Source organism: Camelus dromedarius, chromosome 24 (genome assembly GCF_036321535.1).
Source record: "Camelus dromedarius isolate mCamDro1 chromosome 24, mCamDro1.pat, whole genome shotgun sequence".
Classification (NCBI taxonomy): Eukaryota; Metazoa; Chordata; class Mammalia; order Artiodactyla; family Camelidae; genus Camelus; species Camelus dromedarius.
Genome location: NC_087459.1, coordinates 8,691,414 through 8,704,974, shown reverse-complemented (window position 1 = coordinate 8,704,974; position 13,561 = coordinate 8,691,414). Strand labels below are relative to the sequence as shown.

The following is a 13,561-nucleotide window of genomic DNA, read 5'->3' as shown; positions in this document are numbered from 1 at the left end:
CTGTGGGACAGAGTTGTCCCCTGACAGGCCAGGGCTCCTGCCTGAATACTCCCTGGGGGTCAGAAAAGGGAATCCTGACCTAATGAGCTCTGGGCCATGCCTCAGCTGGAGCCCAGGCAGACCAGCAGGCATGGGAGTGGATGGTTCTGAAGTCACTGAAGGCAGAGTGGCCGGGGAAGGCTTTCTCCCTTCCCCAAAGCCTCCCTTCCCCCAAGTGGCCTTCTTCCCCACCCTGCCCTCATCATGGGCTTCACCTGCACACTGTGTGTTTTACAGTCAATACTGAACTTCCTGTGACCAGAGCCTGCCAGGAACCCCATTGTCCTTTGTGATGGCTGCCCAATCTCCATTCCTTGGATGTATTTTAATTTATTTAACCAATCCCATGTTGAAGATTATTTAGGTTGCATTCAAATTTTTTTTGCCACTTCAGTCCTTTTTCAATGACCCCCTTTTTTGCTTAGTTCATTAGAAATGATAACATCTGTGAAAACACAGACTGAATGGCTACTTGTATTTTCTACTGCAGTTTAAATCCATGCAATGCTATTAAAATTAGGGTCTGTCCTTGTACCACCTAAGTCCAAGCCCCATTCCCCTTGTGGTATAGCTTCCTCACTTGGGAAGACCCTGGCACTCTTCATTCACAGGTTGTACTGAGCACCTACTGTGTGTCAGGGACGCACCGTGATCGTTAATATGCTCCTCTCTCATCCAGATGCAGGGCACCTCATCCAAGGGCAGTTTTTCCCAATAAAGGACACCATACCTTCCAGCCTTCTTCAGGACCTTGGCCATAGCCATCCCCTCTCTTGATACTGGCCGTTCTACCTCTCCCACTGTGCCTACAGGGGATGTTAAAACAAACGGAGCTCAGCTTTGGGGTCACAACTGAATTTAACTGCAACTCTGCATTGTCCAGTTGGTGGCTCAATTTCCTCATCTATACATGAGGATACTAATAGTCCCTGTCTCTCAGGGTTGTCCTGTGATTCTGACAAGGTAATGCAGGTAAGGAGCAGAGCTCAGTGCCTAGATGCTTGCTGAGTACCCAGTAAACCAAGGCAACCATGCAAGTATTGCGCCAGCCAGCCTATGTCTGGACAGAGCAGTGTTTCCCATTCTAGCCAGTGTACCACACACACTGAATGTTTCTGGGTGGGTAAAGCAGGATTTGTGATCTTCTGTCAAATTCAGTTCTTCCCAGGATCAGTTCCACCAACAAAACTGAGTGGGAAGATACAGCAGGGAAGGTGCTCCCCTCCTTGGAGGTGGCTGCAGCAGGCAGGAACACTGCAAACCCTGCCCTTTTGGGCCATGGCCCCTGCCCTCCAGGAGTTCCCAGCTGAGACCAAAAGAATAAGCAGATCCCTAAAGGAACTAAGGTTACTGGCTTTATCTTATGGGTTTAGGGGTGAGAGGGGTCCAGAGTAGACTTCCTGGAGACCTGAGGCCCAAGAGAGGAGCAGGGGTTTGACGCACTAGGAGTTGGGGGTCTGGATCACCTGGCACAGGATAGGGTCTCAGGAATCTCTTGTTCTGCCACCTGTGAAACTAATAATAAACACACACCTACTCTATGAACTGGAAATTCCACTCCTAAGTATTTACCCCCAAGAGAAATGAGGGCCTACAAACACAAATGAGTGTGTAGAACCAGAAGCTTCATAGGGACATCATTTACAATAGCCCCAAACTGTAAACAACCCAAATGTCCATCACCTGGAGAACAGACAAACAGGAGTATATTCTTACAATGGCCCACGAGGTAACTTAAACAAACAAACAAATAAAAACTGAGAATGGATTTCACAGACATTATGTTGATCCAAAGAAGCAAAACCCAGAGGGGTACCCAGGGTGAGATCCTGATGTTAAGATGGTCTGGAACAGGCAAAGGAAGCTGTGACTCACTCTGTGACAGGAGTCAGAAAAGTGGTTGGGGGAGAGGTATCTGCTATTGACTGGATACTGACTTGAAGGAACTTCCTGGAATGATGGTAAGATTTATATCTTGATCTGGATTGTGTTTACACAGGCATATAGGTATGTAAAAATTCCACCAAGCTGCACACTTAAGATTTATGCACTTTATGTTTTGCCTCAATAAAAGTTAATAATACCTAATGATGATAGTGATAGCGGCCAATTGAGTGCTGTGTTCTAGACACTAGTGTCCTTCTCTGAGACCCAAATCCCACTGCCTTGCAATTACTCGTTCACATGACCACTAAGGAACACGGAAAGAGTATTTGAAAAGGACTGGAAATGAGACCGCTAAGCTTGCTGGGAAGGAGCCCTGGGCTGAATCTCAGTAATGGCCGTAACCCGCCCACGCGCAGACACTTCGTCCGGAGCGTGTCCCGGGCAGAGGGCACCGCCCAGCGCCGCCCCGGCATAAGTGTGGACGTGACTACGGCCCAAACAGGGGCAGCGACCCCCGCCTCCCGCCGTGCCCCTACGGAGAGCCCCGCCCGCAAGATCGGAGACAAGCCAGCCAGTCAGCAGCTAGCCCAGCCCGGGGTCACTCGATTAAGGGCTTCCGTCACCTAGGCTGACCACGAGCCTCCAATGGGTGAGCTGCGCCGCTTCCGCTAATGAGCAGCTGCCCGACGTCCTGCGCCAACTCTCGGGCTCCTCCGCCGAATTTCCGCAGTGAGCGCTCCACGCAGAATGCCGGTTGGCTCCCTGCCAGCCAATCACCAGGGCGCCCAGAGCCCGACAGCCAATGGCCACCCGCCCCTCCGCGTCGGCCCGCGACGGTTGGCGCTGAACTTCCGCAGCCCGGGGGAGGCGGGGGCGGATTGGCGCAGGCGATGTCCAATGGGCGGCACGCGGTAGGCGCGGGGCCAATGAGCGCGCCGGGGGCGGGGCGGGCGCAGCAGCGGGCGGCTGCTACGAGGAGCGGGTGGCCGGTGGCGGCGGCGGGCGGCGGCTGCAGCCGGTGGCGGCAGCGGCAGGCGGCTATGGCGGAAGCGGAGGCCGGCGGCGACGACGCCCGCTGCGTGCGGCTGAGCGCCGAGCGGGCCCAGGTGCTGCTGGCCGACGTGGACACGGTGCTGTTTGACTGTGACGGCGTGCTGTGGCGCGGTGAGACAGCAGTGCCCGGCGCGCCCGAGGCCCTGACGGCGCTGCGGGCCCGCGGCAAGCGCCTCGGCTTCATCACCAACAATAGCAGCAAGACCCGCGAGGCCTACGCCGAGAAACTGCGGCGCCTGGGCTTCGGCGGCCCGGCGGGGCCTGGCGCCAGCAGCGAAATCTTCGGCACGGCCTACTGCACCGCGCTCTACCTGCGCCAGCGCCTAGCCGGCCCGCCGGCCCCCAAGGCCTACGTGCTGGGCAGCGCGGCCCTGGCCGCGGAGCTGGAGGCCGTGGGCGTCGCCTGCGTGGGCGTGGGGCCCGAGCCTCTGCAGGGCGACTCCCCCAGCGCCTGGCTGGACGCACCGCTCGAGCCCGATGTGCGCGCCGTGGTGGTGGGATTCGACCCGCACTTCAGCTACATGAAGCTCACCAAGGCCGTGCGCTACCTGCAGCAGCCCAGCTGCCTGCTCGTGGGCACCAACATGGACAACCGGCTCCCACTGGAGAACGGCCGCTTCATCGCGGGTCCGTGCGCCCTGGGGGCGGAAGGCTGGAGGGCGGGCGGCCAGCCCCTCCCGTCCTCTGACCCCGGGCACTCTCCTCCCCTCCCTCTCCGCCTCGCAGGTACGGGCTGTCTGGTCCGAGCCGTGGAGATGGCCGCCCAGCGCCAAGCCGACATCATAGGGAAGCCCAGCCGCTTCATCTTCGACTGCGTGTCCCAGGAATATGGCATCAACCCGGAGCGCACCGTCATGGTGGGTGATCGCTTGGACACAGACATCCTCCTGGGCGTCACCTGTGGTCTGAAGACCATCCTGACCCTCACTGGGGTCTCCACTCTAGGGGATGTGAAGAGTAATCAGGAAAGCGACTGCATGTCTAAGAAGAAAATGGTCCCTGACTTCTATGTTGACAGCATAGCCGACCTTTTGCCTGCCCTTCAAGGTTAAAGATATAGTGTCTTTAATCTCCAGAATAAAAAAAAAAAAATTTGAAAATCACTTACCCAAATTAATAGGTGGGACATAAGCATCACTCAGCTAGGTGGCTTCAAAGAGTATACTTGGAGTTAAGCAAAGGCACTAGTTGTTAACCTTGTAAGTAAGTGTTTGGGGGGCGATTTTGTTTACAAATGCTTGTATTTTAAGATGCACTTTTAAGCTTGGAGGGCATTGTGGGGGTCCTGGGCCTTAGGTGCCAGTTGGCCTTGACCTTGGGTTTAGCCTATGTCCAGGATTCTTATAACCTCAGGGCCTGCTGATGGGACTGAGGTGGGTCTAGGAGTATCATGTATTTTATTGAAAATTTCAGGGATTAAAGGGAAGGAGGGGCTGATTATTTTGACTCTTGTGAGAAACTTGTACAGCCCAACCCAGGGCCCCATCGGTGTGGTCATCAGCAGGGGAGCCTGCTGCCTATCAGCTCACCTGCAGGGTGGGAATGGGGGAGAGGGCTGCTCCCAGGTGGTGTCTCCCTGTCCGTGGGGTATGGGGTGCTGCTCTTACCACCACCATACCACACTTCCTTAAAAACCACTCTGATGTCACAATTGAGTATCTGTTCCGTTTCAGATACCCAAGGCTGGCACTCCTCATACGGTTGTGCAGTTCTATAAACTCAAGTCCAACTAAACCTTGGCTTTCTCAAATGTGCACAGACACCCAGGGGATGTGGACTGAGCATATTGTTGGCTGAGCAGCCAAGAGGGCATGAATGCCTTCGTTGAACTCTGGGCTGCTGCAGGTAGCTCAGAGCAGTGTTGGTACAAGAAAAAAAATTTTTTTTTAAACTTCTGAACAACTTTGTCAAGTGGCGAGATTAAATCATAAGTGTGTTGATTAATAGCTGTGCTCTGTCTCATAGGGAAAATCCCACTGAAGAAGTCTCCATGCCCCGCAGCCAGCAGTACAGCTAAAGGCATGTGCTGGCCAAGGAAATGCCTGTCACCCAAGGCTCCCTCTGGGTGCAGGGAGGAAAGAAGTGTCCCTCAAAACAGGAAGTCCTTTTACAAAGCATCCAACCTCTCTTCCTGTCTTCCTATTCTCTTGGTTGGGGTGGGTATTATATGCCAGTGGTCTGTGAGGTCACATGTCTTGACCCTAAAGTCCCTTGTCAGTGGCCAGCTGGAGGAATGGCAGGCTCCACCAGCTAGCCAAGGGTTCTTGGCACAGATCTGTGGCCTTTTCTGCCTGTTCCCTGAGTTGCTGACCTTTGAGAATAGGCCTGACATGCAGATTCTCCGGCAGCACTTGTAGGGTAGGGCCTGGGAAGCTGTTCCTTTTGGCCGACTTCTTCCTGGCGCCTCACCCTGCACCCAGTGGCATCTGCCCACAGCCTGTGGCTTCTCTTCCAGCCCCATAGTCACAGTGTTCCTTCAGAGTTCTCAGAGCAATAAAGGGTGTCCTGAGCCTTCAGCTCCTCCCAGGTGTCAGTATCTGGTGTTCTGACTCCACTGCGGGCAGCGCGAGGGCAGCTGGCGCCTGTGAGGCTGGTGGTGCTGACGTTGGCTCTGCGAGGTCGGCTCAAGGTGGGTCTGGATATTGAGCAGGCCTGTCAGGGCGTTGTCACCCACACCAGGAGCACGCGGCAGATGCAGCAGCCAGCGACACCTCTTCTGCTGGGCAGCAGCCTGGGGGGCCCTGTGCACCCTGTCTCCACCCCTGTTGCACTGTGTGAACCCAAAGGTGTATTAAACTCTCAGACGCGCGCTGACTCTGGTGTTCCTTTCTTTCACCTGGACGGCAGCTCTGCACAAATGGTGCAGCTGTCTTGCCGCGGGCGGGGGTAGGGGTGGGAGGGTTACACTCAGTAGAAGGCCATTCTGGGATTCCAATTCCAGAGTTGGGGTGCTGACCACAGCAACTCCACCCCATCTCAGGCCCACTGCAGAGAGGCAGACTCTGAAGAATCAGGAAGAAGGCACAAAAGAAAACCAGAGTAGGAGAGGGTCACGGGGAAGCTGGTGGAGGACATGCAGGTCCTAAAAGCAGCCAGTTCCAGGGCAGGGACCAAGTGTTGGAATCCACAGCATCAAGCAGCTGTAAATGCCTGGCACCGTTCAGTTACAAAAAGCCACACTCAGGAGGGCAGGGGCTGATGGACTGGAGGCTGACCTAACCATGCTGGGCTATGCAGGAGGTTCCAGTAGGCTGCCCTTACCAGTGGGGCCTCCTGGAAGCCATCCTGGTCTCTAGCGTGCACCTGTGCAATGCCTGTCAGCCCATCCTATGTTGGGAGCTGGGAAACAGCCAGGGTGCCCAGAGGGGAAAGGGATGCAGCACAGAGTCCCAGATCAGTCATTCACTAAACAGGCACTTGTGGATGGTTCACTATATGCCAGGCCCCATGCCCAGTCCTGGAAATGCAGTGGTCACCCAAGAGACTAGAAAAAGGCTTCTTGAAGAAAAAGTAAATCTGTCCTCAACAAGGCTTTCTAATGTCATCTTGGCCAGGCCTGGACTACCCTCCATGCCAGCCACGGACTTGACTGCCACATGGCCATGCACTCATTGCCCTACCAGATCCCTGTGCACAGGCCAGGTGTTGGGAGAGCCAGGCACAGAGACAAGCAGCCCTCCCCAGGTGCCCTGTCTCTGACCTGAGTATCAGGTAGCTGGGCTGGGGAGGAGGCAGTGGGGTCAGGAGGGGAGGGGGCCAGGACAATTGTTTGGCTCATCAGAGGCATCCTGAGGTTTCCCCAGGCTGACTCCAAGGGGCAGCAGACAATCAGCGCATTGTCACCAGGGCTGCAGCATGGAGCAGGGGAGCTGCCGTGCGGAGAGCCCCAGGCCTGGGCCTGTCGGGGTGAGTGCCTCCCACCATCCAGTGCCCTCTCCTAGGACAAAGACCCAGGACGTGCCCTGGTTAAGGGACAGGAGTACGGCATCCACCTCCCATACCTCCTCAGCCCCTACCTTCCCTGAGCCAGCCTGTTCCCTGGTCTCTGCCGCAGGCCCCACTGACTACAGTGTGCCTCCAGGTGAAGACGAAGCCCTGCCATGGGGGCTGGAAAGCTCCAGGCCTGCTGCTGCTGCTGCTGCTGCTGGCACTGGCCACCGCCGGGGCTGTGGCTGGAGGGATTCTTGGGTTCGCTCACAGCCCTTCCAAGGTAAGCCCCTCCTCAGGACCCGGGCAGGGACACAGAGAGTGGGAAGGGGGAGGAAAGGCCAGCACATCCTAGTCCTACAGTGGGGCCAGAGCTGAAAGCAGACAGCAGGAGGACCAGAGGGGTGGAGGGGTCAGGCCTCGCAGCTGGGCTGAGGGGGTGTCGGGGGGCTGCCCCAGCCTGCCTAGTTGAGCTCCAGCTTCCCCCTCTCAGCCACCACTGCACATGCTCCGTCTGACCCTCCCAAGCCCCAGGGTGCCCCGGTCCAACCAAACTGAACAGGTGGATGTAGCCCAGAACGTGGCAACCATCAGGGTGACCCCAGCTCAGAGCAACCACAGCTGGGCGGTGCTGTTCGACGGGCAGAGTGTGAGTGGGCTTGGCAGGGAGGGGTTGGGGGGGGGTCACTGCCCAGGGACGTTCAGGTGGCCCTGCCTCACCTACCTGCCTCCCTAGGGTTACGTCTGTTACCGCCCCGCCGAGCACCCGGCCTGCTTCCTTCGCCTGATGGAACCCCAAGATCGCGAGACCCTGCAGCTGCTGGTGAATACCTCACGGGTAAGGAGCTTCCAGCCAGGGGCCAGACAAAGGGAACTGTGTACAACCAGGGTCTCCAGTTTCAGGGGAGCAGAAGCTCTATCTTCACTTGGCTGAGGCTGCTGACAAGAGCTGGGCAGGGCCAGCACAGTGCCAGCACGTCCAGGGAAGCCTGGGCCCTACCCAGCCAGGGGTAGTGCAAGTGTCCTTCCCTGCAGCCCCAAGGGACTCACAGCCCCAGCCAGGACACCCACTATGCCCAGGAGCTGCTGGCGGTGCTCGGGAGCCGTAAGGTGGACCCCGCCCGGGTTGGGGCTTCCGTGCAGCACCTTTGTGGGAAGACCCCCATTTACTGGGCCCGACGAGCAGAGGGTGAGTTGGGGCAGGCCGTGTGGAGAGGCCTGGGCTCCCACAGGACAGTCTGGGGTGAAGGGGAAGAGCCCTTTGGGGTTCACGGAGGCTCCTCCCCCCAGGTCCCCAGAGGCAGCGGCTGATCTACCTGTGCATCGACATCTGCTTCCCGAGCAACATCTGCGTGTCAGTCTGCTTTTATTACCTCCCGGACTAAGCCCCGGCCTGGACCGGCCCCACAGGCCAGCCAGCTGGCCGGCCCTGTCACCAGTCTTGTGGAGGGCGACTGCTGGCGGAGCTAATAAACCACTCCACCTGGCCATGATGGTATACTCTGTGGCCTCAGGACACGGAACAGGAACAGGGAGGGAAAGGGGGAGGCGCTGGCCTGGGGGTGGGCGGACCCCTCTCAGTGGCTCTAGGCTCTGTGGGTCCAGAATTTCCAAAGGGAATGCAGGCTGGGTAGGGTAGGATCCTGAGCTCTGTCACATCCAGATTAAGCAACTGGGGCTGAGAGAGTCCCATAGTGGACTGGCATGGCCAGTCTAGTCTGGCCAAGGGAGCCAGGGTAGGTCAGTCAGCTGGGGATGGTAGAGGCCAGCCCATAGGGTTTCACTCTGACCTGGGCAGCTGAACACAGACAACCAGCTGGTGCCACCTGGACGGCTGCCTACAATCCCAAGGTGACACAGGCTAGCCCAGCACGCTGTCGTTGAAGGCCAAGCAGACGACAGCTTTCTGGTGGCCTCCGTACTCTCTCTTGATCTCTCCCGTCTCCACGCACCAGAGTCGGGCCAGATTGTCGGAGGAAGCTGCAGGGAGGGAGAGTGGAGGCTCAGGGTGCAGCCCCAGGCCAGGCCAGCTCCCAAGCAGCCAAGCAGCAGTGTCTGGGCCAGCAGGGGTGGGGAGGCAGGGTGGGCGGGGCTTACCGGTGACTATATACTGGGAGTCCCCTGAGAAGGCACAGCCCCACATCCAGCCTCGGGACGACTCTCCAGGGTTGCTGCTCTTGATGCTCAGTTCCGTCATCAGGGAGAAGTTGGACGTCCTCCAAATCTTGCACGTCTGGTCAGCCGAGCAGGTGGCAAGGAGCCTGGGCGTGGGTGTGAGCATGACAGGGGTGTCCTCAACAGCCACTCCCATCATGCACCCCCTTGACATCCACCACGCAGGCCCCAACACATCAGGCCCCTAGCCCTAGGCATGTCCCTTCCTCCCTGCAGTCATCCGAGGGCTCCCAGCCCCCCAGGCCCTGCACGCACGTGGAGTCCGGGCTGAAGCGGCACTGCAGGGCATAGCGGGTGTGCGCTGGGATCTTGGTCTTGGGGATGAGCTGTGTAACCTCGTCGCCAATGCCCCCGGTCAAATTCCAGACATAGCAGTTCCCCTGCGGGGTCGGAGGGAAATCACGGGAGGCCTGGAACCTCCAGTATGACACTTGGGGAAGGACACCCCAGCGGTAAGACCCAGATCCAGGGGCTGCCATCCAACACTGTGGATCTAGGGGCAGAGGACCTATGATAGGCACATCTGGTCCCGCCTGCAGGGAGCACCTGGGAGACCTGGCCCCAACCACAGGCCATTCCTGGTGGGCTGAGAGCAGAAGGCCATGCCTGACCTTCCTGAAGGATACTGCTGGTCAACAGGATGTGAAGAACAAGATGGGTGGAGGGCACCAGATAAGAGGGAACAGCAGGAAAAGGGCTTGGAAGTGGCCAGTCTGGGGAGGCTGTGGGACAAGTGATCACTGAGATTTAATGGACGTGAAAGGGAGGTAATGAGGCTGGACAGGAGTCCTGGGGTCAAACCACAGTGTCCAGAGGCCCTGGTAAGGAGCCTGGGGCATCTGGGAGTTAACGCAGGGGGAGGATACAATCCTCAGACTAGTACTACTGAACGATGCTCTGGTAGCAGAGGGAGAATGGATTAGGGGCAGGGGAAGGTCATAAAGGAGGGAAGGAAGCCAGAGAGGCTGCAACTGCTGTCAGGAGAGACAAAGGAAAGTTGGATCAGGAGGAGACAGGGAGGAGAAAGGGAGACGGACAGACTTGTGAGATTCTGGAGATGGAAGTGACTGGACTGCTGGATGGGCTATGGCAAGTAGTAAGTGGTGGCATCAGGAGTGACACTCAAGTTTCTGGCTTTGGTGGCTGGGTCAGAGGTAGAGCCCAGGACAGGGAAGTAGGACTGTGGGGGAAGGGGAGGGGCTAGAGGGACTTCAGGGGAATGAGCCCACCTTCAGGAAACGAGACAGATAAGGAGCTGGGTGCTGAGCTGCCCCCACTACCCCTCCTCCCCCATCTAGGACTCACTGTGCTATTGACCGCTGCCATGTAGCTGGCATCGGGGTCGATGTGGGCAGATGTGATAGAGACCTCAGGCTCTGGGATCAGCTGCTCGTTGTGGTCAGTTTTCAAGTCCCAGATGTGGATGGCACCGCTCTGGTCACCCACGATGAGTTCTGCCTGAGGTGCAGGGGGGGTGAGGAAGAGCAGGATCCTTGCCCTCCAGAGCTCCAGCGTGCCCACCCCAGTGTGTACCCCTCACCTGGTTGGGGTGCAGACATACGCAGTTAATGGGTGCGTTCACCTGGAAGATCCGCTGACACTGCAGGTTCCGGGACCTTCGAGGTGCAGGACATACTCCATGTGTAGTGGATGCTGTTGGTGCCCCCCCCCCCAGGTGCCCTTTCCCTGGCCATTAAGCCTTGTCCCTCTATGATGGGAGCTGTCTTATCTCATGGGAGGTTCAGCCTTCCCCAGGGGCAGCCTGAAGACAATGACTGACTCAGAAGGGGCATAAAGGGTGGCCCCTTGCCTTAAGGCAGGACTTGCTCTTTGATGTAGTTCATCTCAGAGCTCCCTGTGGGATCAGGCTGAGGCTATAGTCATCTTTGTGTGTCTTCATCCCTGCCCAATCCTGCTTTCCTCTGCTACCCTCAATAAATCACCTGCACAGAAAACCCCGTCTCAGCCTCTGCTTGATGGGAACCTGACCTAACACAGTCTCTCGGCCTGGCCCTCACCCTCACACACCTGGCAGCAGGCCCCTTCTGCCCAGCACCCCACACCTGAGGTCCCAGATCCGGGCTGTGCAGTCCTCCCCACCCGTGTACATCCAGCGGCCATCCTCGTGGAAGCCCACAGATGCGATGTTCTTGTTGACCCCGTCGTAGCTGATGATAGGGTTGGGGTTGTTGGAGTTGAGATCATACATACGAATGTGCTGGTAACCTAGGGGCACAGGCCGAACTGGAGTTTAGGTGTGCCTAGATCAACCTATCAGAAATAAGGGGTTAGAGTCGAAGGTATAGGTACCTGCAGCAGCGATCATGCTGCGGTCTGGTGTGATTTCCAGAGCATTCACTTGCTGAGTCTGTTAAGGAGGATGAACAAAGCCCTGGGGCCAGGGACCCTTGAAGTCTCCACCGTCTGGCTCAGATGCTGCATCCTTCCCACCCCAGGCCTTTGCCCAAGCTGTTATCCCCACCAGACATCCTGCCCAGCACCACCATCCCCATCTCCCCAGCGGAGGATACAGAGTCCTGATGCTGCACCGTTCGGGTACAGATCCCGCTATGGGCCTGCCAGAACCGCACCGTGTGGTCATAGCCGGCAGTGGCCAAGATGACCGGGTCACTGCCCACCGTGCCTGGAGACGTGTTCATGGTGTAGGTGCTTGAAAGACTCGGGCCTACACAGAGCCCGAGGTCCGACCGGCAGGAGTCAAAGATTAGAGCATCTGGAGGAGAGAGAAAAGAGTATTTAGGGAATACCCTGTATGTCCTAAATAGACTACAACAGATTACTCGGTGCGGAAAAACATAATCATTCTCATTTCAGATATAGGGAAACTGAGGCTAAGAGACGGGACACGCGTGACAGCTCTGAGCATCTATGCGCGCTCCGTTCCCCGCCCCACGAAGCCAGCCCGGAACGCCATCCTACTCGCGACCGGTAGGGGGCAGTCACGTCCAAGGCGCCGCTCTGCCGCAGGGGCGGGCCGTGCGTACGCAGGTCGGCAGACGGGCCGGAGAGGAAAGCCTGAACGCATGCGTAACAGGCCGGTGGCGGGACCTGATGGGAGGGGGCGCTCTCTGGCTGGGCCCTCTAGCTCCCCGGTGCTCGGCCGATCGCCCTGACTCCGTCCCACTGGACCAGCTTCCCCCGGGCGCGCTCTCCTGGCCACTGGAAGCTGCTTCCCAGCCCTCGTCCCACGCCCTCCGTACCTTACACGCGGCTCTGCGCTCCGCCGCGGCCCAGGACGGCAAGCGAAGCCGGAACGAGTCGATAGAGGCCGTGGCCGAGCGTAGAGTTATCGATGGGCCATTAGGGCGACACCACGGGACGTATAAGAGGGGGGACGGGACGAGACTACAATTCTGGTAGTCTCCCAGGAAAAACCAGTACAGTCCTCTGGGCTACCTGTTGGCGCGAGATGGACGAAAGCAGCGACCACAGCCTTCTCCCCACTCGGGCACCCCACCCTTCTGAGACAGCTACCCATTTTCCAGGCTTGCATATCAAGGCGGGGTGGTGCCATCCCCTTCTTCCCATCCATCCCCTGATCCCCACTCCGCGCTAGGATCCCCAGGTAAATTACAGGACACCCAGTTATATTTGAATTCAGATAAGCAACAAATATTTTTAAACATTTTTTATTGATTTATAATCATTTTACAATGTTGTGTCAAATTCCAGTGTAAAGCACAATTTTTCAGTTATACATGAACATATATATATTCATTGTCACATTTTTTTCTCTGTGAGCTACCATAAGATTTTGTATATATTTCCCTGTGCTATACAGTATAATCTTGTTTATCTAGATAAGCAACAAGTTTTTTTCCTTAAGTATATCTCAAATATTGCATGGGATATACTTGTACTGAAAAGTTCTTCATTGGCTATGTGAAATTGAAATGTGGGTAAGTGCCATGAAATTTTATTTGCTAGATCAAGCAACCCTAGTCCCGTCCCTTTCAGGCCTGTCCAGCCCCAGGCTGACCCTCCAGTACCCTCACTAATCACAGTGACCCCTCCAAAACTGGGGTCCCTCATGCCTTCTTTTTCATTCTAGCCCTCCCACACTCTATGTACGTGGCCTCACCCTCTTTCACAGGAAAAGAGAGTCCTTGAGACTGGCTCTCTCACGGTTTCCTCCCAGCAGGCTTACAAATGCAGCTGCACCCTCCTTCCTTCTTCTGGCCCTTTGACCAAGGCCATGTCCCCTGCCCATCCACCCAGGCCCTGGGTCCTGGGAATCTTCCTTCCTGTCCCTTCCCCAACTCCCCTCTTTCCTTCCCCTCAACCTTTAAGCACCACGAAACAGCCCCAAATTAATTTCTTCCACCCCACACTCTCAAAGAGCCATTCTCACTTCTCACTTACTGCCTGACCCACTGTCATGTCTTTGACCCCCAGCTCTCCAATGAAAACTTCACAAGGTCACTAGTCATCTCACACCACCAAACACAGTAGATACTTT

At 56.8% G+C, this 13,561-nt stretch overlaps 2 protein-coding genes across 6 annotated transcripts; one reads left to right on the top strand and one right to left on the bottom strand.

Moving 5' to 3' along the window:
* Nucleotides 1-2,891: 2,891 nt before the first annotated feature.
* On the top strand, nucleotides 2,892-8,291 carry LOC105099711 (glycerol-3-phosphate phosphatase). Of its 4 annotated transcripts, XM_064478344.1 has the most exons (7): nucleotides 2,892-3,606; nucleotides 3,706-3,836; nucleotides 7,034-7,189; nucleotides 7,400-7,555; nucleotides 7,643-7,744; nucleotides 7,942-8,095; nucleotides 8,197-8,291. In XM_064478344.1, the coding sequence occupies exons 1-7, from the start codon at nucleotides 2,967-2,969 to the stop codon at nucleotides 8,289-8,291; spliced, it is 1,434 nt and encodes a 477-aa protein (XP_064334414.1). In that variant the 5' UTR covers nucleotides 2,892-2,966. The 4 variants fall into 4 exon arrangements, with proteins under 4 accessions (XP_064334414.1, XP_064334415.1, XP_064334413.1 ...); XM_064478345.1 differs by lacking the exon at nucleotides 7,942-8,095 and having other exon boundaries at nucleotides 8,197-8,260; XM_064478343.1 differs by having other exon boundaries at nucleotides 7,942-8,217.
* Nucleotides 8,256-12,369, bottom strand: MLST8 (MTOR associated protein, LST8 homolog). Of its 2 annotated transcripts, none has more exons than XM_010992598.3 (9): nucleotides 12,303-12,369; nucleotides 11,613-11,815; nucleotides 11,392-11,443; nucleotides 11,145-11,307; nucleotides 10,622-10,697; nucleotides 10,387-10,539; nucleotides 9,337-9,461; nucleotides 9,004-9,167; nucleotides 8,256-8,886 (listed from the first exon to the last, which is right to left on the bottom strand). In XM_010992598.3, the coding sequence occupies exons 2-9, from the start codon at nucleotides 11,739-11,741 to the stop codon at nucleotides 8,768-8,770; spliced, it is 981 nt and encodes a 326-aa protein (XP_010990900.1). In that variant the 5' UTR covers nucleotides 11,742-11,815; nucleotides 12,303-12,369; the 3' UTR covers nucleotides 8,256-8,767. The 2 variants fall into 2 exon arrangements, with proteins under 2 accessions (XP_010990900.1, XP_064334416.1); XM_064478346.1 differs by lacking the exon at nucleotides 12,303-12,369 and adding an exon at nucleotides 12,151-12,170.
* Between the last annotated feature and the right edge of the window lie 1,192 nt (nucleotides 12,370-13,561).

What these genes read in the sequence shown, in the direction of transcription:
- LOC105099711 (XM_064478343.1), top strand. Translation starts at nt 2,967, where the DNA reads ATGGCGGAAGCGGAGGCCGGCGGCGACGACGCCCGCTGCGTGCGGCTG. An exon ending in ACCCGGAGCGCACCGTCATG is followed by an intron (nt 3,837 to 7,033) that starts GTGGGTGATCGC and finishes TCTCTGCCGCAG; the next exon opens with GCCCCACTGACTACAGTGTG. An exon ending in TGCTGTTCGACGGGCAGAGT is followed by an intron (nt 7,556 to 7,642) that starts GTGAGTGGGCTT and finishes CTGCCTCCCTAG; the next exon opens with GGTTACGTCTGTTACCGCCC.
- MLST8 (XM_010992598.3), bottom strand. Translation starts at nt 11,741, where the DNA reads ATGAACACGTCTCCAGGCACGGTGGGCAGTGACCCGGTCATCTTGGCC. An exon ending in TGGCAGCGGTCAATAGCACA is followed by an intron (nt 9,462 to 10,386) that starts GTGAGTCCTAGA and finishes CCGACCCCGCAG; the next exon opens with GGGAACTGCTATGTCTGGAA. An exon ending in CTCCCAGTATATAGTCACCG is followed by an intron (nt 8,887 to 9,003) that starts GTAAGCCCCGCC and finishes CCCTCCCTGCAG; the next exon opens with CTTCCTCCGACAATCTGGCC.